Source organism: Ylistrum balloti, unplaced genomic scaffold (genome assembly GCF_031769215.1).
Source record: "Ylistrum balloti isolate Yb309-2 unplaced genomic scaffold, AGI_CSIRO_Ybal_v1 Utg370006, whole genome shotgun sequence".
Taxonomy (NCBI): domain Eukaryota; kingdom Metazoa; phylum Mollusca; class Bivalvia; order Pectinida; family Pectinidae; genus Ylistrum; species Ylistrum balloti.
This window is the reverse complement of record NW_026782081.1, coordinates 3,307,709-3,335,400: the sequence shown is the minus strand read 5'-3', so window position 1 is coordinate 3,335,400 and position 27,692 is coordinate 3,307,709. Positions and strand designations below refer to the sequence as shown.

Below are 27,692 nucleotides of genomic sequence, written 5' to 3'. Positions count from 1 at the left end.
GACATAAATCTTGCTGGTATCATCATTTCTCAGGTGGTACTATATAATCAGGAAGTGTTTGTGTATCCTTGATCAATACACCTGTACAGGAGCTTAGATAGGCATTGTCTACCTGTGTCCAGCATGACTCACACCACCAGGATAAATGACCTTTTTATCTACCTCATCAATACTCTAGGCATGCAAGCCTCCTGTGGACTGACCACCCTAACAATGTCATTACGGTCCCTGAGTGTAGATTAGTAATGAGGCAGACACATTGTATTATAAACCCCTAGGGAGGTACTGTTCCCCACAACTGATAATAACCTGGTTTGTAATTACATTACGGACAGAATTTCACACAGAACACTGCATTACACAGTATGTATACTGTAGACATTGACTAGCCTTGACCATATCAAGATGCCTTCAGATCAATACTCAAAAGATATTCTTTTAACCAATACCATGTGATATCAATGCATTCAGTGAAATATAATGTTGAAATTTCCATCTTCTTTTGACAATGAATCACCAAGCTTCTCTAGCACTTCTCTAATAGGCTATCACACTGTAAGAATAGTGTTTATGTTTACAGTACAGTTTATACATGTTATAAAACCTGTCCTAATTACTATTAATAAATGTAATAAGACCACCACTGCTACTAAACTCTGACTAAAAGTCACTATATTTACCTTACATAGTGTACAGTTTAGAATCATCTACCAATCACTAAACGAAGAATATATTTCATACCTTACTATAAGGTTGAAAATGTAACAAAGAAATATCATATATTCAGTCACATGTGAATTTATCTCCAAAATACATGCCACCCTGGTCTCTAAAATTGCCTGTCTCAGAATATGTCATTAATAGAAAAATTGGTCTCATAAATTTACTTTGACAGATCTGGTTTCAGAGGAAGGGGAGATAAACTAGTAGACAAATGGTGCGGGTATTTAACTTCGGGGCTGGTAGTCAGTTTACAATGGTAGAGTAAGGGGAACTTTTACACCACAGAAATAACCAATCACCAAGCACCGTATCTATGATGTCACTAGAACCTTATATTGGATGTACTATATACAAGACTGAGACTAATGTAGATAACAATCCAGTAATTCTTGATGAAATATTTAAATGATCAACTGAAATCTGAGAGAGGAGGTCTGCGATCAAGATTAAAATAATTAGCAAATAAAGGCTAGTAACTCTTCCAAATAGAACCAAAACATCATATCATGGTGAATATGCCTACAAAATTTAAAAACCAATTGGTCAAAAACAATGGGAAGTGATCTTCAACAAATCAACATTTCTGATAGAAGGACAGACAACACATACCATAATACTTAAATATTTTCGATAGACATATCAAAAATTGAATTTTTTTTAAATTCAGCACTTTATGCTGTAACAAATAAATGTATATGACGTAAAGACAGATCTTTGTTAAACTTCACTGTGTTTTACTTAGAAGTAAATCACTCTGCAATATTTGTACAGTGTGATTTCCATCATTTATTCAAGATATTGACTTAAGTTCTTCATCTACATTTCAGGAAACGGGAACTTCTAACCCACTTAATATGAAATACATTCTAGTACTGTGTCAGCACTTAAGGGCCACCACATATAGTTATCTAGGTCAATCTGTGGAAATGTTCCATTGCAATTTCTTGGCAAATGAAAAAAATTGGGTATGCCTCATAAAAAGTCAGCCAGCCATCAATAAAGTGCAGCTGTATCTATGCCTCCTTACCAAAGTCGAAAAGCACCAGATGCTCCGGAGTTTGTTAACTCTACAACCCTTACATGTTTGTATTAATTAATTTACATACAATCATATTCACTGAAACATCTGTCTGGGAACCCTCAAATCTCGTTGTGTAACCCTAGAATCTCATATATTTGTGTGTAATTTTATGAGTGTACAAACACATTCTGGATCCACCCCTTCCCATCTCACAATGGATAGTTATATGTATATGATCTTATTGACTGTAACCCCTCCATGTCACGAGTGTTGTAGTATTCAGCTGTAAGTTTCCCCATTCCAACATAAATCTGTATAATTTTATAGTTATAATCATATTTAAGTGGCATTACTCCCCTCCCCTATTATTTCTACGATTTTATGTATACAATTGTATAATCATATTAGTGGCATACTGCTCCTTAATATGTGTACTGCATATGCATGTAATTTTATGTAATCATATTAGTGGCATACTAGTCTACCTCCATCCTTCATATGCATGTGATTTACATACCAGGTATGTAATATTGTATAAGCTTTTGTAGGCTCCCGTATGTTTATACTAATGTAATTTATGTATTACTGTATTAACTGTCCTTTCCAACTTTATTCCAATTTTATACAATTATTATATTAGCTATAGAACCAATTTACCCAGCAGTACAAATGTGTGTGAACTGCACATGTGTCATTATCAAATTACCATCAACTCCAATCATTGTTCCTGGGTACTCTGCCGGCAGCGAAACCAACATCCCCTTCTGTCTGGGTTCTGGTAATCCTTCTACCAATGCACACAATCAGAGTATATCGCTGACTCAGTCAAAAAAATACCATCTCCAAAAAATCCAAGTTTTCCTGATCCAGGTATGACTAAGGAAACTCACAATTTGTTTTTAATTATATTTAAATTTGCAGGACCACTTGGTTTACAGATAACCTCCAGTACATTGTCGACTTTACGAAATAAAACTCTTAAGAATTAGGATTGTGACACATCAGTCTCCACACTATTATGTTGTGTATTAAAATATTGAAAATTTTTAACTATGAAATTTCTGTTGCCTATGTAATAGCAATCTCTAGTAATGCTCCAGTAAGTCTTTTTCACAGCTGATATAGTGCTTCAGTCGAGGGACTTGCGAGGTTTCAGAATTGAACTGCTTTGTTTAAGAAATTGGAGGACACGCTTGCATTGATCGATGACACAACATTACAAGTCAGATTTATCCCTCGCCTGTGCACAACTACAGGAATAAGGTCGCACCAAACTATATCTCTGTTAGATATCCTGGATCCTTCTATTATGGTCTTTTTACACCTTTTAATGTCTTAACTAATACTGCAGCCCAGATGCAGTGTAGGTCCATGTACAGGTTATCTGCAGACAGTCATTGAGTTGATTTTGACAAATCTTAGCACTGATCATGTGTTAGTAGCTGTCAGAACACAATAATATGTCTGTGTAGATATCATAACTTGAAATACAATAGATGGAGTTATTGTGTTATCATTCTGGTTTAAATCCCTTCCACAGTATGTCAATACAAGGTATATAGAACACTTAAATCACATTACACTGCAGTATTTTTACTGTCACTTTGGCACATCGGAAAGAGATCAGGCCACAGATTCCAGTCCAACAAACATTCTTTGTGGGTTAATTGCATTCAAAGAAATCAAAAACTCCAATCTGGTATTTTAACAACTCAATAGAATTGGTTTTATAGAGAACTCCTCATGTTATAATAGTCCACTGTTTGCTGACTGTTGTGTTCCCACACACTGTCACTTGACACTAAGTTCCAATGTTATTGACAGAGCACAATCAGCTGGTTGGCCTCACTTAAAATGGTTCGGACATGTAGTGACACGGCAGTACCTAATCCACAGGTACTTTAATTTTTTCACTGGTCAAACATTTAAAACTTCCAATATAATCAGGGTACTATACGTGTGTTTTAAATACAATCAAAGTCACCAATTAAATATTCATTCCATAGATATTGTCAATGACATACTGATGTTTTACAGGTGCACTGTCTAATTCTATACCTGGAACTTGTACTCATTAACCCTTCCTTTGTTTTCTTCCCCTGAAGTACACCTGTAAGGTGCTACTTCAGTACTGACCAGCAAGATAAGTGACAGTACACAAACTTTGTCCAGGATATAAAGCACTCCTGTTATTTAAAGCCGGTTGAGTCATTAAAACGTCACTGAATAATAAGACTGCCTCCTAGCACAACTTCAAATTCATTCATAGGTTAAGTTTAGATTTCTTCTGGTGTATGCACATACGAATGTGTGTCTCCCAGCTGGTACCAATGTAGGTCTGCTAGCCTGCTCTCTAATACATGTCAGTCCTTAGACATTACCAGTAGCTTTGCTGTCCTCTGACAGACTAAACCTACTGCCATACTATGGCCATACTATTACCAGCCTGGCTAAATATAGCACAAATTCCTCCATATTGATATCTGTCACACATGGTACAGCTTTGAATATTGAGGTTCCTGAGGGGAAGCAATCAGGTTCTGACATAATATACCCTTAAGCTATATATATGCAGTTCATTTATTTTCTTTGAAGCAAAATTCACATCTAGACTGATCTCCTAAAAAGCCTCAGGGAATGTTGCACATCTATGACAAAATATACAGGTATCATAACAGTGCTATACCCTAACTTATTGTTCAAAATGAAACAGATAATTTTTTTCATTTCATTGCCTTAATTTTTATATATAAAGATTTCAATTGCACTTCAACATGAAGATCTTTTCAAACGATATTTGAAATGAAAAAAATGACATCTTGGTCATGTATGCATAGTTAGAAAATATACAAATCCATCATACTGAACGAATATAAAACCATAAAAAAAACTATAATCATTTTATAGTCATAACATGCCAGTCTCTCTCATTCTCTCCCTATTTGTATTGGTAAGATAACCACATTAGATGTAAAATTTCATCAGAAAATAAGTGGATACCATGCAAGTCAGAAATGTCAACACGCTGTAATCAATGTTGTCTGTAAAATGACAAATATCTGATATTCTTAAGATAAAACAAGTCAGATCACAATTTTGATTAATCACATATAACCTGAGGAAGTCCCCACAGCATAGGCAGACAATTTTATATATCTATGTTCCTTTATTAAATTCACATTTAAATAAAAACTTGACCCATTTTCATTTAAAAACATTAAATGTCCATGTCAATGGCATGAATAAATTTTTGCAAGCATTTGCAAAATAAGTAATATATACATTAAGGAAAATAATTTATAAATTTTTGGAAGTATTTAAGAATTAAATCATCAATTATGATAGACAGCCTGATTAAAGCTAAACTAAATTATCAGGAGTTAGACTTAAAAACATCATTTGTGGAAATTGTATGTGAAAACTAAACAGGATTTCAATAAGCTCATTATAAATACAACTTCATTACAAGAACACCACCTTCAGGTAAAATTTTTTCATGAAAACAAATTCCTGAGTAATCTGAAAATGAGTAAATTACCCTGGTAATGATTTTTACTGTCAATTCATGTATAGTCAAACTAATTGTATTGATTACCAATGATTAGAAAAAATTATAAATAAAATCTATTAAGATAACAAAGCTTTTTACATCAAGTTACTGTTTTAAGAGTTTTTAACTTAACAAACACATGTAACCTGAACTTCACCTGTATCATTGTTTACAACTTTTTCACATGTACATTTCATCTTTTTTTATCTTTTCTGTCAGTATCATATTTCTTCAGGAGACATGTACAGCAGCTTTTATGTGAATAATGAAAGAATTAATCAGCTGAAAAGTGTCCTGTCCCTGACCTGATGATTAATTATATCCTATACCTGTACATACTTCTTTAATTGATTATTCTGGGATGTATATATGAGTAATCTGGCTATGACATGAGCAATATTACTCACAATTGTACTCAGTGAAAACGTTTATACTTTAATCCAGTTAAAGACGATCCCATACATTCGTAAACAATTTTTTGAATACTGAGGGGGCAGACTTTTACGCTGTGAACATTTTGTGAATAAGTACGCTTCAGTAATTATGAATGGTGGACCACAGTATCTACGTAAGTATCTGTGATCTACGTTTGAGCTGACACCATCCCCTTCCAGGAACACCTGTCATCTTCTGTCAGAACTACTACCAAAGTAACACCAGGACACATAACATCGAAGTTTACTATCATGTGCATTAAGTAACAGAAAATTCACCAATAAATATGGAAGGATTTTATTTGAATAACGTTATGTTTACCTTTAAATTTCCAGCACACCTTTGGAACAGTTAAACGTTTAATGGCATACATAATGTATGCATGTAATTATAAATGAATTAGTTACACACATGAATTGGGAAAGTCTACATCCTTTAAGAAACATGTTGATACCTGTGTATCCTTTACATTTTACCTAGAGTATCAATACCACTATATTGATCTTATCATATTAGTACTATCACATCATCTTAATGATAATATTGATTGTCAGAACTGATTGTATACACATCAGGAAGCATTCGTATTCTGTTATAACTAAGACTGCCTATATAAATATCCCTATTTCTTACAAATCAGTTTTTAACACAGATTTATATTCCCTGGACGGCTATGCTTTAAATCAAACCTATATCAAAATCATTTAGAAAATACCAAACTTTTCAAAGAAATGAAAATATATCTAATAAAAACCAAAAGAATTGTAGATGAATTTATACTTCCGCTGCAAGTTGGTAACCTTTCCAAAGAAAGATAGTCCTACCAAACTATTGATTTGTGATTATTCATGTTCAGTCCCTTTCTTCATATCACACACATTGGTAATAAGTTTGATTAACAGATAGACGATTATTGTTTAGGGAACTATAATGAAATACATTGTATATGTAAGAATGTGGAAAAAGTCACCTACAGTTTAAACAAGCTAACAAAATTACAGGATGATCAAATATTTGTCCATTTTATAACAATACAGACAAATCTACTTACCTATAAATATATAATCCCAGATAACAATTAATCCTGTGACTATAATCAAGAGCAATCTACACTGATGTTATATACTACAGGTAAACACTACATGTACACCACACCTCCTGTACGACTTGTGTCTACCTGTACAATGTACCTACATGACCTAATTATTTACCTAGATCAGCATACCAGGTGTCTCTTCTGACAGCCACCTGACCATCATCTGACAATTTTATTACCAGGCTAACTGGCCCATGTAAAATAACTGGGGTCAATTTAATAATTCTTCCATCAAATATCACCGGTACTGGTCATCTCAAACATTAAATAAGATTTGGCAAATTTGCCATCCAGAGTACCTTACAATAGAACCTTTACATTGATGTTCTGGAGTCTACCACGATGATAGTACTTTTGCAGTGATTTATATTCCTTTTGATACTAAGAACATCAAGTTTTGTATCTGTCTATTACCAGTTTTCATTAAAAAAAGGTCTTATAGCCACTATGTACTTTGATTAGTTTTGAATATCAAAAATGTGTCAACAAACATAAAACTTGACGAGAGTTATCTCCCCTTCTCCATGAATAACCAAAACATGTGTAAAATATATGCATCAACTATATCTTGATCCAAGATTTGAAATCACATTCAAAAATTTTATAAACCAAATTTGATGACAACAACTGCTGTATAAAAAAGTTACAAAATTGTATGATTACTGCCATAATATTGGCATTTCATAAATATTTTTGTTATAATAAAAGAATAATTTTCATATTTCCCAAAAACAGTTTAAGATCCACATTAATCTGCAAAGATTTTAAATTTGCATGACCTTGTCTTAATTCAGCACGAAAATTTACTAAAAACTTCATGAATAAATACATTTTGTTCATAGCATCTACCATAATTCAACTAAATTTCATCAAAACTGATTTGGCTTTAATAATGACAAGTAAAAACATTGACCTACCTGTAAGATCTACACCGAGTGAGATGTTGCCTTCTATTTTTTCCTGACAGGCTTTCAGTTCAGGGTCAGTGGAAGGTGAAAGATCAGAGGTTGCCATGTTGTTGGTAGACCTTGGGGCAGCATGGGTCACATCCATCACAATATCAGGAATAGCTGTCAGCTGACAGTCTGGAGAAGATGGTGAATGGTTGTAATCACCAGTGCCAGTTTGCTGTGAGGGGTTGGGAGTATCCTCCCCTGAAACCCGTACAGGCTGCTGCTTGTGCTGCAACCGTGCATCTATTGGACGATTTGGAGATTGCTTTTCTTTAAATTTTTGATATACATCTCTATCCCTGTCAGAGTTCTGTTTAATTGACTCCATCATTCTATTGGATGATGAAGGAATATGTCGTGATCTCGGTTCATGGTCTAATGATTCTACTTCCGACTTTGAAAGTGAAGAAGTGGATCCATCTTTACGATACGATTTGCCTTTCGATTTTGGTGAACCACGGCCAAGAAATTTCTTAAAAGACTGTCTGAATTTGCTTCTTGACAAATTTTCATCTGATGCACAGCCCCCATGTCCACTATCTGACAATGTTGACATGGATTCATTACTGCGATCTTTTTTACTTTTCCTACCAAGTCTCGGGGACAGTCTACGGAAGAAGTTTCCTATGCTGCCACTTACAGTCTTCTTTGGGGGAGAGAGGCGATTTGTTTCCTCCTTTGGTTGTAATGGCATGGAGCTGGATCGTTCCATTCTAGGTTGTATGTCGGCGGGATGGTTCATTCTTTGCTCATGACCAACAGGATGATCCTTATTAGACCTAGTAGAATGATCTGCTTTGTCTCCTTGCGGGATCCTGTGAGGTTCTATTGCAAATTTTTTGTCTTCTGTGTAGTGATTTGACATTGCTTTCCTGTAATTTACTGTACGGTCATGTTCATATTCCCATGCTACTATATTTCGAGGTCCAACATCTGAGGGATGGAGAGGAGGCCTTCCATTTGGCGTACCACGTCCCCTGCCCTTCCCTGGGAGAGGGGGTTTAGTACGATACACCTTTGGTGCTGGAGTGGAGGTGGTATTCGCTTCATTCTCACTTTTTGGCATGTCTTTAGAATATTCATTTACAATCATCTGAGTCACTTCATGTATTTGAGAGGAATAATCCTCTTTATTTCCTTCCTTTTTCAGCATTACATTTCTGTCTTGCTCATTCTGTGTAGGAGAAGAATCAGCCATATTGTCTGAATATGATTTTTTCTCTGAAACTTCTTGATCACTTCCCACAAATTCTACCCTACTTTGTAAAAAATCCTGATTTTCAAAAGAGTCTGAATGTCTGACAGTCACATTAGCATTGTATGTCACATGTTTTGCACCTCTATTTGACTTAGACGATTTCTCTGATTTCATACTAGAAGCACCTGGACTAGTTGATCGACTTCTCTGTCGTTTACTTTTGATTGGAGTTGTTACAGCACTGAAACTTGTCCGATAGGGTTGATCAATTCTTGATAATAAAACTTCTTCTAGGTCCTCATTTGACGGACGCTTTGTCAAGCGGCCTGGACTTGCAGCTCTGGTGAGACGGTCAGGAGTTACCCGCCACGAGACGGGGGGGCGTTCAGTGTTTCTACTATCTAATACTGACTGAGGAGCAAGTGTATCCATTTTCAACCAGTTGGCCAAATTATCAATGTGTAGTGTCTATTTTCCATGAGATCCATGATGGCCTTTCAGTAATCTTCAAAAAACAGAAAACAAAAATGGAATGAAAACATAAACTGCAAAATAATAATTATAAGCAACAGTAGAAAATAAAAACAAGAAATTCAATTCCATGTAATGAAATCAAAGCCAAAATCCTAGATGAATGTTTAACAGCCATCTTGTACTTCAAACAAGTTTCCATATTAAAGATTAGGAACCAGTGACAGGTTACATATGAAATTTAAGTTAGACACCGAAGTATAATTCTTTAAAGGTAATTTGATGATCTGTATGTGAGAATCATGTGAAAATGTGACAATACAGAAAGGTGATTATAAAAACCTGCAGCCTTTATATTATTCTGCATGGTTAAGAATTCTTTAACAGCATTCTCTTTAGAACAAGATGTTACAAAGAGAACATGTGTGCAGTATATAGATATTGGCAAGAGTAACATGTGTAGAAGTATGTGACTGGACACACTAGAGAAAAAAAACGCATAAAAGTACATGTATATGTAAAGCTATAGGTATGTGGATTCGTGTGGAATTTTGAGGCAGACTTGATTGGTATCTCTCCAATATACAAATATAACTATAAAAATAGGCTATTCTTGTACCAGCTGGATTATATGTGTATATTGCGAGACACCTCATCCAAAATAGATGCAGATAGCATTAGAGAATTACATCAGAACACAATAATATATATACATGTATATGATTAAAAATGTAATGTAACTGAAAATTACCAGAAATACATTGATCATGTTAAAGGTGATTTATTGATTCAGAAACAAGGTAATAATAAAGGCTTTATAAAATAAATGTTTCAAATTATCTACAATTTTAGAAAAAGTTAATTAAATAAATCGAACTTCTACAACATCACATGCCCAATGTACACTCTCGAAATATATCCTCTGGTTCACAGTGCTTTGATTGGTTCCATTGTGCACTATGACTTTAAAATACCATATGTCAATAATGACACTAATTCCAGTGTCATTTTCAGAAAAATAGAAATACAGCGAATTCTAGCTAGTCTGTAATGTCAAATGGTTTTGTGAAGTTCAAAGATCCTAACGGATTCTGTAAGTTAACATTCACTTCATGTATTCTATCATTTTAATGATGTCCACTGAAAGTGCATTGAATTTCGAAAATATAACCACAAGTTTGATATTTTGTGGTTGATAGAAACCCTAACTTTAGTAATCTTACTACAAGTCCCTCATGCTTATATATTTTTACCTCATGATAAATTATGTAAAGTTAAATATCAAGCTTTACTTCTTATTCAAATTTCTTTAATTACAATCCAATGTATCTTGACCGCATGGAGACAGAGTTCCTTTTAAGCAACTACATCTGTAAATTGCTTAGGATGCCATTAAAACATTTTTGTTTACCAGACAATGAATCTAGCTTAAACTTACCATAGGCATCCTATTGATCAAAGTCAGCTAGCTATATATGATAAATTGAGTTGTGCTGCGTGAAGCTATCTGGATAAAACATTCACGAATGCATTCACTTTTTTCACTCTAAAAAGAGACAGGATATTTTTGCAAATGTATTCTTCCAAAATAACAGTAAAACTGTACACTATTTGATTCACATCTAGGTTTGTTTTTTATTCACCATTGTGATCAGCATTGTCTCCTAATATTTTCCCTATATATCTGTATCAAATATTACAAGAATATATTTTTAACTTACCACTGTACAATGGTGGTGTAATATGTAGTAAATTACACATGGAAACTTACATAGGGATAGGAATATGGTACATCTTACAGTGATATCTGTACATGTAGTACAGATTACAGCTGGCTTCAAAGTACATCAACAATGAAATTGATGTATTAATTTTTGTAATTTACATAATATCAAAGTGTTCATTTAAAGGGGTGGGGTAGGTTTACTTCACAAATAACAAGTACAATAAATGTCACACACCAGGAGCATAGGAATATATATATACCTGACGTTGGCTCCTTCGTTTTGAAGTTTCTATACCAGGAGCATGTTACAAAAGAACAGGATGACTTACTCATACCTATATGGCTCCTGTGATTCACTTCACAGATAAACTAATCAAACATAAATTATATATAATCACAGGTAAACTAATTACATGTCATGTGAAACCAATCAAATTAAAACCAACTGTTTTCAAAAAGACAATGATACCTGCTGTCCATTATCTTCCATGTTCCCATCATTAAGACTGCTCCATTTTAACCATCCCCTGATCAACCTGTACATGTTGATGTCAAACTCCAGGAATAATCAAGATTACTTAATCAAATTACTTGTTTACTTTGATGTCTATTCAGGCCAGTCTTGTATTTCTACACAATACATATCTCACTGTAAGTCACAAACACACATCCATCAGTACATTGTACACTGTAATGGCTATCTTATGATCTACATAACCAGAGTTCCATGTGGAACATCTAAGAAGTGTATGTCAGTTATTAATTGAATTGATCATTTGTCAACTTATACACACTTCGAAGTACATATGTACATAGATATACATATATATGTAAACATTTAAGAATCAATGCAGCAAATAAAACTAATTATCACTAATATTTTCGAGTCGTGTACTGGGTATCTTCAGGCAATGAAGATAATATAGATACATATTGATTGTACATCACATCAGGGTTATCTCACACATCTATTTACTAAATACCTAACACAGGTACACAATATTTCAATATATTGCACATGCTGTAAAATCATTTTTGAAAATCTTCCTTTTACATTCCAAAGTGTCTAATCCGCCATTAGAATCTGTAACACACAACAAGACTTTGAAGATCTGTATCTCACACAGGTAAATCTAGTCCAAGGACAAACAGCACTCCTTTCCCTGGAAATCCACTGGAATAACTTAAGCTGTTGTAAAGGTACTTGGTATCTTCCCAAATCATCGGCTGTCTACTATTCCACTCATCTCACTAATTTTATGAAATGACTGATGAGAATATACAGAGGTAAGGATGTGGATAGCTACAGAGGTAATTTTCCAGTATATTCATGTATGTATACATCCTATAGGCACTTAGCACCAGGGCTGATGTTTCCAAGCTCAGCAACCAGTTATAGTCTGTTTCAGGAGAAGTGCCACACAAACATTTATAGGGTGTAACTTTCTGGCATTTAGAACTAAAGTCAGTTTTAGAAAAGGGCTCAAACTAAACCTCATTAACTTTCAAACCAACAGCTTATTATCACAGAGGGATACCAGCAAAGTGCTTCAGTCTAATCTGTTACATACCAGACTTAGAACCAATACATATCCTCTACTTACTGTACATAGACATCTACTGTCTTGTGTATTAGCTGTCTGGCGTACTTGGCCTAGATCAATATTAAAGTGCTGCATAAACAAAAATTATAAACCAAACTGAATTCTGGTCATCCTTATTCATTATGATATTTCATAAAACTAATTGTGTGCGTTTTTAGATAAGAGAAAAAAAAGGGTGGTAGACTACAGTGCTGTGTCTTACCCGTGTGTTCCTGCCATAGCTTGTCCTAATGTTAGAAGATAACTTTCCACCAGACTATAATCAATAACAAGAAATAACAGTATAGCTGGTGAACTAACAGTTAAATTTTAACCATATAATATATATATATATTATTAATGATCTTCTATTTACGATACAAATAAGTTAGTAACACATGGCCTGTACGCAATAAAATTATAACACATTCTGCAAATAAATACCATATATTTATACACTTAGTCCCTAACATATTAGTGCTATGATATGTATATGTTATTTTCATATGTATATATTAGTAAATATATTGTTTACAACTAGATATGACAATTTTACAAATCTGTATCTGTAAAAAGTTATCCATTCATCAAATACATTTACCAATAAATATAATCCCTTCAAAAATATAGACTTTTATATATAAACACAAAGTATAAATACTTTAGATCAGATATGTACTGTATAAATATATACTTCACTGGAAAAATCTTAATGTTTTAAGTAGTTCTGTCGTCTCGAATACCTGTCAAGTTAAATCCATACAGGTACAGGACTTCATCACAATGCAGAGCCATGATCAACATAGGATCTGACTTATGTGTAAGTAAAATCGTTGTATAGGTGAGAAAAGATCAATAATTCTCACAAACCGGTTATCCACACACCAGGTAGGAAAATATCTGCCCAGGTTCCCCACAGGGAAAACACAGAAAAGAGTTCATACATCAGCTTCACTGTACAAGGGAATTCTGACTCATCATTAAATACCTGTTTATGATTTATTGATATCATTGGATAAAAATTATGTTAATGGACAATGGATGAAAACTAAGAAATATTTATGAGTAGGAAATTATATTTGAGATCTAGATCTTCTATATCATCATTATAATTAATCTTATTCCAATGAAAATCACATGTTTATATATAGAGGTCCTTAAAAGAGTTCTTCAAAATGCAAAGAAATCACTCAAAATAAAAAAGAACAATACACAAATATTCCAGCTAGAGTAGCTGCTTTGCTTACTTATACATCAGGCTTCTTTTCCCATTTGCAATATAGTATTACAAATATTTGTCCATATGTTTGCCTCTCAGTAAAAAGGGGAGCAAATTTAAGTAGAGCATTTGAGTTGAGCATTTGACTTCAATAGGATCCGATGAATATTTCATAGATAATTCATTTCCTCTTTTGGGCTCTACCAACAAGGGAAACCAGTTTAGAAATGATCCTTTCAGCCCAGTATTAGAACTTAACTGAATTTGTTATGAATAGGTTTAACCCTATTATCCCCCTGATCATGTGGGGTCAACATATATGCAACCAATTTAAACAATATTGGGTCCTTTAAATTTACTCTTGACCAAATCTGGGTAACCAAAACAGTAAAACACATATAACATCATGCCAGAACTTCAGAGACCCATGGGCCTATCTCACTCACATGGATATTTCAGCTTTTACATCAAATCATTTTTATTCACGATTATATTGTTGACTTTTCCACAAACGATGATGGATCTTTAAACAATATTTTACCTCATCCAACATTCCCCTCCTCCTGTTAGGCATAACCATAATATTTGTGTAGTTTTCACAATACAAATGTCTGGCAAATGCAGCTATACAGCATTCAAGCACATGCTCATGTATGAAGTTTATTATTGAGCTGCTAGCACGCTACATGTATAATGATATTGAATTAATAACTTGTGACCACTTAGTAATCAGTTTTGAGAATCAAATATGATACAAGATTAAGACCTTGTTTTAAACATGAACCATTATCTGTATACTGGAAATAGTATTTATGACAGATAAAATTTTGTTGTCATTCCTTTTATGCTGTTTAATCAGGGATGTGTAGTAGAGGGGAAAGGAGATTGTCTCTATATCTTTGTAAAATTAAAACAAAGAAATCTGTGATGATTAGCCTTGCAAGGTTTATAGTCACAGATAACTGATCTTTTCATAAAAATATTAACAACAGAAGAAAGTTGGACTATTTTAAAAAATATTGGTGCAAACTTTTGTGAGAAATAATTTTGGTTAACTTTTTGGAATATCAAAGCAAAATGCAAGTTTAATCTATTTACAACTGACTTATCAACCTATATTTTATATCCTTCTCAACAAAAAATTGGAAGAAAATCATTCATGCCTTAAAAAACTCAGGAAATTTTCTATTTGACTGAAATATTTTTCATATACTGATGTCACTTTAATTTATTAGTATTATTTTTCTATACAATCTATAAAAATGAGTTTTATTTTTGACTGGCTGACAAAATGGCTTTGCTAAGACAGGTCAGTGTTAATTATGTATAAATCGAAGCCAACATAAACTAGAGAAATTAATGGAGCACAGGTAAATTAAATTAACTAATTAAAGGAGACAGGACTTTGATGAGGACGTCATAGCTCAGTAAACAAACACAAACTTATGCCTGTGATCAGCCTCCGGCGGCTTGGTTTCCTACTACTATATTATATGTCCTTGGTTTAATGTATCACTCTCAGGTATAGGTAGGTAAATGCATCATTGTGTGATATCATATGTAATTATCATTTTTTGACATCACAAAAAGCCATATGAGTTCATGCAAAAATACTTAATGGGTATTAATTGAATGACAAGGCATTCATGTCATAAAATACCAAATGTTAAAATTACAGTGTATCAGTATCAAACTTCTGTTTTGTTTCAACATTCACGTGTGTACAAACACTTCTAAACCTATATGTATGTGTAAGTAAATGTGTAAACAACAACTACAAGGTACTTACAAATTCAAATTCTGAAGATTTTAAACACCACAAACACCAGATATTGTTGATCAGTGAGGTGTAACCACCACTTCCTGCTGTCTGAATGGGATTGACAGGTATGGGTGGTATTATGTCTGCGGCCAGCTGTCAATTTCCACCTGTGGCTGCTTGTCAATTAATCTTCCTGGAGTATATTGCTATATACACTACAGAAAGCTTGTGGCTTCTAAGTTTTTTTAGATCTGTAGGATCTTACACTCAATGCTCTTGGTTGGCAAATCCTGAAAAAAAAACAGTAACTCTACGTAGTATAAATTTACAATCACACATTTACTGCAGCCTTACATAGAATACACCTAGTATTAATACAAACATGATTTATTGACATACATCAACATTTTCATTGTCATGGCAATTGCCAAATAATCATCTGATGAAAAATATGCATACTGGAACTTTGTTCTTGAAATAATGCATGTACAAAGTCTGATTTTGTACTGTAATTACTTACTTGAACAATTAAAATAATATTATACTAAATCTTAATAATACTTTCTATTGTGGACTGTAATCCTTGAAATTTACACTTCTACCTTTGCTGAAATCTGCAGTAAATGAAACATCTTTAAGTCTAAGGTTAAACTTATCAGTATCACTATGTACATTAATTATAAATGTAAGTCAATGTTTTCATTACAATCACACTGTACAATCAATTCATTGAGTAATAATTTGTAATCTATTTCTTCACTTTGGTAAAAAAAAAGGTGAGCTTTGTAAAGTTATGGTATTTAAAGACAATTTGTTGGACAACCATAGATGTATTCATGAAGCCAAAATTCACTTTGGTGATTAATTTGAAACCACAATAGTATATATACAGGTCTCAAATCTATTGAGTCAAGATATGTCTTTAACTTTTCTTAGAGAATTGATATTGGAATTTTGTCAGCTATATATCTATAGTAGTACTACTATGCCTACAGTTATGCCTGATGATTATTAAAACAATGACATAAAGCCAGAACAGTACTGTAACACGTTTGTTTAAAGTGAGAAACTTTTTACTTTTAATAATCTGGTGACAAACATTGCTTTACACTTGAAAGAGCTCCAGACAAGATTTATAGATAATTTTTGTTTTGTTCTTTTTTCAAAAACATTTTTTCTTACTATACCCTATTGATTTCGCTATTAATTTATAGGCAGTAAAGAATACATTTGCTATTCTGATCATATATGCTGACAGAACTAGTACCCAGGTAAATAGTCAACTGTTATTTAGCAGAAAATAAACTATTTACCTGCATTGAAATTATTGCTGGTTTTTTTTTTACACATGTCACTTTGATGTTATGTTATCAATTAAACCACATCAATTGCAAAGTAGATGTTTGTAGTTTGTAAACAAATTTGACAGCTGTAACAGCTGCTCAAAATTATGGAAATATATGAGTAGAACATTTGACAACAAGAAAGGTTGATGGAAATTTTTATTCTTTAAAGTAAAAATGTCCATGATTATAATCATCTAAATTAACTTGCATTGGCATTTTCAATTTTCATAACAGCATTGAAAATATCAATTGGTAAAATCAATTTCATGTCAGCTTGCCAATAAAATCTATTTCACTTCACTATCATTTGTTTTGTACTTTCTGCATACAGGGAAACATTGAACATGCTATGAGGTAGGTATACTAAAACAATTATTGTATGGGTATGAAAGAAATAGCAGTTTCATTGCCACAGTTGATGCAAACTATTTCAACTTCGCCTCAAGAAATTGTAAGTGTCTAAGTAAGAGACAATCAAAGCCCTTTTGATACCCTCATACCAATACATAAATGTATACTAAGTTGTGATGAATTGTTCATATCAACAAGAATTCATATTAAAAAAATTCAATCATCTTCTTGAATCATTTGATCAAACTGAAGCTACATTTTACATCACTTACATTTTTTACAAGATTACTTTCGAAGAGCTGGTATACAACATGACAACATATATACATCCCATCATTAGAAACAGCTGTTATAAAACATTAAAAGGTTACATTTACATTTCAACTTTATTCCATCTCAATGAAACTAGTTAAATCAGATCACTTAATATCCAGTTGAAGAAGTGAATTGCATGCTATTGTTAAGGATGAAAACTGTTCTTGCCCTAGATGTGTAGTTCAATGAAAAAAAAATACCAGTACAATACTGACAGTTTACAAAAACATGTTCTCACAAAATACAATCCTGGAACCATCATCAAATCCACAATAACCCTACCTGATATTTTTTTGTTTATATACTTTATGGTTGGTACAGTGAAATACTCTGTCGGTATATTTCCATCATTTTGATTTTAAATAATAATTGCAAGATGTCAAATAAATATAATATCTCATCAAACAGAAAAACGGTATTATTTGACAATGTAAATGCCACTTACTAGCGAAGTTATCACCAAGTGATTTTAATATCGCAGTGCCTTTTTGTTTCTATGATAAAAATGATGACCACACAATATATTTCAATCGGTTATTATGATTTTGGAAGCCACATAAAATTGTGATAAAATGTCGTAATTATATGCTTAGCCGATGGGGGACGGTTTTAGAGGGGAAGGGGGGAATGATGTTACCCTGCATTCCTAGCAAGTCCGATAATTCATAAACCCGTGTCCTATATTTCTTACAAAATTAAAGAATAAAGGGTTAGTTAATGATATCGTGTTTGGGAACATTGTATTCCTTAAATATAGAATCGCGGGTTATCCCGCTTTTGCACGGCTGCGTTGATTCATGACTCACAGTTTACTGTCAAGACTTACCAGCGATCGGTAGCAATCTTAGAGACTTAGCTTGCTAGTAACTAAAGTTACGACTGTTTCACGCATAAAGCTGGGTCGAGTAAAAATCTCTCCGATTTCTTATTATTTATATAATTCATAACTTACCCATTTATCTTCCATTCAAGTCTGTTACATCCACTATAAAGTAGTAAATATTCAAAGCATTTCTGCCTGCAGGACGACTAAGTCCATGACATTGATTACAAACGTTTACAAGAGACTGATCGCCATATTTTCAAAGTCGGGACATTTCGGTTAGAACCGGCAAATGACGGATTTTATTTTAGATCAGCAACAAATTCACAATTGATGAACAAATGAGATAATGATCTTAAAATATATATCAACCACGTATAGATAATTGAAATTATGGAAATAATTGAACATTTGTATTGTGTAAGATTGAACGGTCAAGGTCACTGACTCATGTGCTCCCAAACGTGTGTTCGAAGGAAGCAGCAAGGTCAATGTAACGGGGAAGTTGTTAGCTGCCGATGGTAATGTATACTATAAGTGATTGTAGTAGACCTACTTTCAATGATTTTTTTTTGTCATTGAAGAAATGGTATAGCTATATTTCGTAATTATTTGTACTGCAGATAGATTATAGCTAGGATCTGTAAGGCATGGCAATGCAATGTGAATGTCTGTAACAGGTTGTGTACCTTGCAAATTGGGACTAGATATACAGTGCCGCATATGAGTGATAGGTACTGCTTTTAATAATCAAATAGCTACACTCAAAGGTAGGCTCATTTGGAATATAAATCCATACAACTCTTTAAATTATTGCATCAAAAAGAAGAACCCGAGATGTTACAATGCCTGCACTCTCAGAGGAATGAAAATACTCTCGCAGTTCGTGATCATGCTGAAGCTTAGTTATTATCTGAATGTATGCAAATCTACAGAAACCAAAAGATCTATGCATTGCTAGTCCTTCTCCATCCCAGGCATCATTTATCTAGTAACTTAGTTATTTGTTTAACATGTTGTACATGTTCTGTTTTAAACCGACATATTCATGTTTAGTATGCCGTTATTGATATTTACATTTTCAATGACCATGCTTATTTTAGAGATGGGAACAAACATGTTCATAAAAGAGTTAGAAATGCATCCATGATGGATGCAGTGAATTAAACAATTATTCCTGCAATGTACCTAGAAATCACGGTTCATTTAAAAACAGAACAAGTTTATTTGCCTCACTTTTTTTCTTACCCCTCCACTTTGACCAATAAACTCTACTGCACCACCACTACCAGTGATACTAATAACAGTTTGTCACCACCAAGAATAGGCTGACAGAACAATATCGAGACTGTTTTTGGTAGGTAGATTGGCTGAAATATAGCATTATCCTTTCAGAAACAGAAATTTTTGGGCTACTACTATTATAGCCTTTCAGCAGATGAGTCAGGTATCAAAATGATGGTCATGGTACCGTTATTCAGTTTGTGACTTACCTGTGGAATGGTTGACAGTATGCTCTGTTCCTGGTGGACACTTTAGTGTGTTATTAACTTGCAAATAGAATTTTAGCAGTATTTTCCCCCGTGCTAGGTGCATTCCACTTTATACTTGTATGGTCATTTATTAGGAACTCTTTGGCTTCTTATACATATGATAGAAAATTATCTTGCTGCCATCCTGGAAACCTTTGGATTATTCAACATTTCAGCTCATTAGTGTAGCATCATGAAGTTTCTATGGAATGGGACAGTTATTGCTTAGATGATTCCCATGCGGTTGAAGATGTTTTTTCAACTATGCAAAAGATTTTGTTAACTTGCATTTTTTTATCCCTATTCTCAGACACTTGGGACTGAATATTAGCTGGAATAAAGTTGAAATGGCAGAGTTGATACCTTATCTTTCTTAGGATTAGCTACAATAACCCTTCCACTTCTAGAAAAAAAATGAAGGAATTTATAGGTTGACTTGCATACTTGTGTGTGACACCTCCAATCTGTATGCAGTAAACTTAATTAGGCATGTGCTGTAGTTGAAGTTAGGAGCGCATTCCTTCAGTATATATAAGATCAAGAGTGAAAGTACGGCTTGATTTGATGCAGGTCTCTTTCCTGATTCAAACAGGTGGATTTCATTCATGCCGATGTTTAATGGATGTGTATGCTTTCTCGGGTTAAGCACTGGGATACAGACAGATGCCAGCAGAAAAGGATGTGCTGGCTATTTTCAAGGAAATTTCTTCATTTGATATATATAGAGAGATGCCTGCTATGTCTTATTGGCTGTTACCATAGAAATCGTTCTTCCTTCCATGCTTTTTCAGAAATGTTTATTTATGTTCTATTTGTTAAAAATTTGACTTTCTTACTTACAGACACATTAGCCTAAATTAAAGGGGGATCACTGTGGCTTAAAATGGCAGCTTTCAGAACAGCGATAACAAGCACTCAGAGGGCCTTTTCTCGCTCTTGCAGCCCACTACTTCCATCCCAAGTAAGTTGTCTGCTGTTTATTATGAAAACCTAGTTTTTATTTCTGTTTAATATATTGGAAGAAGGGAAAGGAACTTCAACAAACCACTAACAAAACCTGGCTGGAAACTTGATTTAGGTGAGACGGCTCACATAGCGAGCTTGACATTAATGGTACATGTAGTATTAAACATCATGTTGAAGTAAAATAATAATTTTCAAAATTTGAACTGAATATATTGGCTGTGCACGTAGAATTTATTTCAAGATAATACCTGATAACATTCTTATGTAATTTTATTGTGTGAGTCACAACTGCTTTTAATACAATGGTACAGAACATATTCTCTCAATCTATGATGAATTATTTATTTTTCAATGATATATCATTGAAAAATATTACAAATAATAAGGATTTATCCTGGTTATATTGAAATCTACTACATTTTAAATGAAAATTAATTTCAAGATGGCCACCATTAATTGTCAATCTATACAATATGTGTATTTTACTCCAAAGGCAAACGACTCGTTCACCAAGACTACAGAAAGACGAATTATGAAGCTTGCTATATTAGCAGTAGTTTTGGGAATGTCCACTTCTTCCTTCTGCTCCATGAAACTCTCCAATGAAAAACAAAACTGTGATTCCCTTAAAAGGATTTTAATCACAATATCACATTCAAAAACAAATGGTCACAATACCAATGCTGATGAAGCAAATGGCAATCTTGTCTCTGTGGGGGTAAAGGATTAGAAAGTGAAGTGAAAACTGGTGATAATGAAGAGTTAGAAGGAACACCTTTCGATCACTGCCTGAACCAGTTCAGCTGATGGAACATATTGACTTCAATTTACATGACTGAGACAACAGTTGGATCAGGAACAGTTGATAGCAGATGAAGTCGTTGGCAACTTTTTATAGGAGTCTGTCCTTCAGCTTTTAAACTCCATGAAAGGATATGCTAATCTGTTGAAGCCTTTCAACTTGCCTTGCTATAGCTCCTTATATTTTGCAATAAGTAACCCAAGAAGTCTTGTAAACTTTCTCACTGTCTATTAATAAGCAATAGAATGCATAGTTACACTACTTCTGAAGCGTGTCATTTCAGGGAAGCCAGTGTGTTAAAGGTGTGATTTTTAACAGTGTTTTTTAAGCTCACAAAATTTGTAGAAATTTAATTCTTTCTGTGATACTTGATGATATGTGTTAAGAATGTCAATATAGATATACTTAGGCTGCAGATCTAAATGGCAATGAAGTAATAGAAGTTATGTGGTTAGAATCATGGTCATTGTGAACTGAAATAAGGTAAAATTTTAACTTTTATTTACTGATCAAATTTTAAATTTTGAAAAAGATACCCGTCAAATTTTGATCAGGTAACTTTTGATAATAGAAGACACCTTTTGAAAGAAGTATTGTAATCTTCAGAATAGTGATTGAAATCCAATTTCATCTCCATATTCTGATTAATATTTTTGTGTCATTTTGTGAATAAATTTATGGATTCAGAATTTTGGAGAAGTATGAATGTGAAAGGGTCAACATATGATTGTGATACTATTCCCTTGATCTATTTCTGTTCCTTGTTTATGATATAAAGTGTTTTCAGATTGAGGCATTATCTATAAAATGTTAAATAACATATTTTTGATCAGTAGTGGAAAAAATTACTGCCAGTTAATATATGTATTGTCTGAGAATCTTGCTTAGATCATTACACTAGAAGCAGAAAGTGGTCTCCTGTACAGATCTAGATAAACACAGATAACATAAAGTTATAGTCTGCTTAGTTTTTAAAAAACTTCGACTAGTGTTTGATAAAATGTATGAAGTTTGACTTCATATATTAGAAAATAGATGGATTGACATATCCTATTGATTTTACGTTTAATTAACAATTATACTTTAATAGATGTAGTGATAGGCCAGAATGACCTGTCACATAGAACTTTACATGAGATATTCATATTGGGTAGTTCCCTTGCATCATGTCTTCCACAGCTATTCATTGTTTATCAATTATAGCATCTACTCTCTCTTTGTTGAGTTACATATTTCACAATAAACTGGATATCTCTCTAAATGCCTGATTAAAGCTCCTTATACTATATTTGTATCACACACTGATTCCCCTGTGATCATAAGTGGCCACTATTTACCTGAAGTAAAGGTGCCACATGACAGGTCATTGTGCTGTTGTCATAGCTATCCTGCAATTGGGCCAGTGGCATAGGCCAACATACAGATTCTGACTCGAAGTTGGACAATGTATTTATATATATGTTGGTAATAATGTAATAATGGGTATGTGTGGGTATATTACTGTATAGATATATGATGCTGGTTTACAGACCTGAGTGATATGATGAAACGTCTGTTCTGTTTAAGTGTTTTGTATATTGAATCTGTTGTCTTTAATGTTTTTCTGTTCTGTCGTATATGTTTGTTTTTAGTTATAATAGACGTGTAGTGCCCTGCAAAAAGTAAACATCCAAGTGATATTTATTATAATATACTTTGTCCTAATATTTTTACCTATTGCTTTTATTATATTTATGATAACATTTCATCATTGCTTAAGAGTGAATCAGATACAGAAGTTATCTGAAAATAATTGCAAATCATTTCATTTCCATATATATTCTCTAATCATTTTTGTGTAAATGTTTTGAATGCCAAATTGAGGAGTTGAAATGTACCATAACAAATGTATACAAGTCGTATTTATTGTTTGTGAATAATAACTAAGCAAATAGTTGAATTTTATCTACTACCACTGATTTCTTTTAAATATTGCAAACAGTGAAATGTGATATAAATGTATATACATTTACAATGTCTAAATCGATTGGATTCTTCTTATGTTCCTGTCAATGTTGTCTGGTCTGCCAAATCTCAGCACATGTTTGGAAGCTGACACGAACAATGTTGCATTTAGTATATGATCTATCTCTAGAGAGTGGTAAATGTGGGACAGTAACCTCTGTGTCATGTGATTATTAAGTTGATGATGTAGTTAAAACATCCATTAAAGGGCTTTTTTAGTTCAACATCTACTTAACACCAGTGTATCCAAGTTAAATTACTGCCATCCATGTTTTGAACTTTCAAGCAAATATGAAGTAAATTCTCCCAGTGGTACCCCTAAACATGGAGTTCTGAAGTTGGATAGATGTTTTACATTGAATAGCCCTATTGATATGCTACTCTTTTAGATTTGTTTTGTTGTTGTTGAATAAAATTTAAACATTATTTTTCAATTTGAAACCAACTTTTTATTTCATATTCTTTGAAAACACCTGTATTTTTATGCCCCAAACCCCACCATAGAATGGTTGAAGATAAGGTGTTGCCCTGGACTTGTGGTCATTCCATCATGATTTGGTTTCAATTATTAACTCATTGATGAAGGATAAAGGGGAATTTGGTATTTTGTACCATAACGTGCATGTGAATGTCAACTTTCTGTGTGGTTCAATTTGGTTAACTTTTAATTTGAATTATGACTCTGAAACTGGATCAGTTTTTTGGATCATCTGACTCAAAGTTTCAAGATGACGTATTGCTATCGTGCATCAAACATTGTCATGTACCCTGTGCTGTTCTCCTTAAAATTTTCCTTTAAAACACTACGTCTGCTTGATGCCTCGGCGGAATTCAACCAAATTTGGTCTGAAACATCATTAGGGTTGGTGTTGATTCATCCCCTAGGCATCTGGGGATGGGGCCCCAAATGGGTAGTTGGACAATATTTTGTTTCAAAACACTAGCTACTCTTCCTTAACGTTTGAATGGATTTCAAACAAATTTGGTCTGAAACATCAATGAGGAGTGGAATCATTCCCTAAATTCAGGGATTTTGGGACAAGGTCCAAAGTGGGGAAGTTAAACAAAAACCAAAAAGGACCAAATTTGATCTGAAACATTATCAGGCAGTGGGAATGATATTGAACATGCATGAAATGGTCCTGAGATGGCCCAGACCAAATCTATATATATTTTCGCTTTGAACAAATAGTCTGAACTATTGATGTTTCATTCACACCACAAGAAAAAATATTTGGAGTTTGATTTGTTAAAGAAAAGAAAGAGATAACTTGTTATTTTTCAGGCTGATCAAAACTGCAACTGTTTTTCATGAACAGAGCCTAAAATTTATGAGTTTCTGATATTTTCAAGGAATGTTTAAATCTTGATTTGTCAGACAACCATCAACAGATTCTGTGGTTTTCCATCCATTCGTTGATTGTCAGGTAACCGTTAAAGGCCATGGACTTTTGTTTTGATGTACACGTAGTTTGATTTTTTCCACAAAGTCTGCCATTAATGACCTTTTGTCAACCAAGACATATAGCTGTGGTATATTATGAATGGTCTAAAACTATGGGATTAAATTTTAACCTTCTGTCTGATTGAAGAGGCCGTCATGTTGCAAGCAAACCGCCACTGCGTCCCTACTGCCTATCATACCGACACCAGAATGATCCGTGTTCGGTGTGAAGCAGAAAACACCAATTAGCAAGCGAAGGCCACCATTAGTAGGCTGTTTACATCGACCAGTATTCCGAAAATCCGTCATTCCAAAGGCCAGATTCCGCTGATTGGTCATCATTTATAGGAAGTTCGAAAATATAAGGAGTTGACATCAAGTTTATTAACGGTATGATAAACCCAGAAAATGATAAATTATTCAGTATCATTTGTGGTTGTCCCAATGTCGTGATAAAACATAGATTCAGTGTAACGTTGTGTATAGCCCTCTTATCGATTTCAGGATCGTAATACATGTATATGCAGTACATGTGAAACTTGTGATATTTTCATCTTTCCTAAGGTTATGTTTTACTTATTAGTTTTAATGACATTTAAAGTTAGCTATTTCGGATGATTGCCTGCGTGTGCATAATTTTAAAAAGATAGTTTTAAAGTTCATTTTAAAGAACAATTTCGGAATGGAAAACACCAACCGCTGAAAAAGAATTACGCTCATTTCTTGGACTACAAAATTTGTGTGGGTATTATCGTCGATATGTCGAAGGATATTCATGAATTGCTGAACCATTGCATGAACCATGTATTCAGACGACCACAACATAGTCTCAACAGTACTGTTAATGAGTGGCTTGATTTACATCACAGTCGTATGTCCGAATCTAGGAGACTGATAGCGGCACTACTAAAAAGGAAAGATGGGGAGTTGGGGTGGGGTTGGGTGGAGGAGGAAGGGGTTGGGAGAGAGAGGTCTGAGTACATGAACAGGTCAACAAAGGAACATTCTATAGCTATCGAATCTCTAGTGTTCCTTCGAAACAATTCAGGAAAAAGTAACACGTTACAGGATGTTTGGAAATCGATACCGTGCGAGGTTTTGTGTAAAATACAAAATAAGGTGGTTTTTTTCAGATACAGCTTGTCGATGTTGGCGAACCTGTGAAGTCTATGACACGCTGGGAAATTCTGCCGATAAAGAGCTTTTTGATGATGATGATGATGATGATGATGCTAATGGAAATGCTGGAAAAATCATTAAATCGGTTGGCGGAGGTGAGACAGTTTCTTCGTTGCAAAGGAACCCACAGGAAAGGAACGATGGATTTCAACGATAGTACCTGGACGTGTACAATGAACCCTTCCTGTAGAGGCAAGCTTCTGACTAAGAAGGAAAAGGAAGTGAAGAAAAGGACGATATAGACGGAGACAGTGATGAAAAGGCACCGAAACACGTAGAACCTGCTAAAGTGCAACTTCCCAATGCGGGTATCACGCAAGAACAGTTGCCGGCGTATACTTAATTTGAGAATGAGACAGAAGCGGAGAGAAAAACACCAAGGAGGAGGAAATCAGATGAAAGGACAGCAGCCTCTTCCTCGTCACCTTCCTAAGTCGGCGGTAAACCTTACCACAATGAAGGACGAGATGTCGGCGTTTGTCTTTCTCCTCAGGATTTCTGGCAAGCTTTTACTATGTGTCATATAGATCTGAGTTGTTCGTGAGGGCGAATATTTGTTTTTCACATTCATGTATACATGTACACGGTATAGCATTGTTATCACATGTACAATCACAAAATTTCCTTAAAAGGAAATATTGTTTTTATAGCATGTTAACTTCCGTGCAAATTATCAGTTGAACCGGAAATAATGAGTGTCAAATATATTTTGCTGATCTCTTATTTTGAAGTAGAAATGTCGGAAATGGGGTTTTAAATAGGACTTTTCGCGAAATGTACGGAAGTTAATATGGCAGCAACAGTATTGTTGTCTGGGTCACATGACAAAGACGAGGAAGTAGGTTAACACTATATATATATATATATATATATGTATGTTATTTTTTACTAGTTAGTATTAACAACATTTTAATTTAATTATTTAGAATGGTTGCCTAAACGTGCACAGTTTCAAAGTTCATTTATGAAATTTCATGTCGATAAATCGGATCAGAACCAATTATGATATGTAAAATGTTAATAATACATGAACTTATGATTTAGTATATAAAATACAGGAATTATTACGATAGTTTAATGTAGTATATTTAGTATAGATATCACCGCTATTTTTATCAAATGATAAAATTCTTTTAAAAACAAATGGACGATTGGAGGTCATTAATGCTCAGGACTTGTTTTTATTATCCCTG

The 27,692-nt window shown here is 33.8% G+C and overlaps 1 protein-coding gene and 1 long non-coding RNA gene across 3 annotated transcripts in view; one reads left to right on the top strand and one right to left on the bottom strand.

Moving 5' to 3' along the window:
• LOC132548278 (uncharacterized) overlaps nucleotides 1-15,827 on the bottom strand; it is a 43,517-nt gene extending 27,690 nt beyond the window's left edge. The window contains exons 1-2 of one of the 2 annotated variants that reach the window (XM_060212130.1): nucleotides 15,765-15,827; nucleotides 7,743-9,481 (exon numbers count right to left, since the gene is read on the bottom strand). In XM_060212130.1, the coding sequence (XP_060068113.1) occupies nucleotides 7,743-9,408 (1,666 nt within the window). In that variant the 5' untranslated portion in view covers nucleotides 9,409-9,481; nucleotides 15,765-15,827. Of the gene's footprint in view, nucleotides 1-7,742; nucleotides 9,482-11,642; nucleotides 12,537-15,764 lie in introns of those variants that run through there. The other variant, XM_060212131.1, reaches the window with a different exon arrangement.
• A 3,110-nt stretch (nucleotides 15,828-18,937) lies between these two features.
• Nucleotides 18,938-24,302, top strand: LOC132548132 (uncharacterized). The gene is made up of 3 exons (XR_009554143.1): nucleotides 18,938-19,093; nucleotides 20,947-21,065; nucleotides 21,564-24,302. It is a non-coding gene; the product is annotated as an uncharacterized LOC132548132 (long non-coding RNA).
• Nucleotides 24,303-27,692: the final 3,390 nt, after the last annotated feature.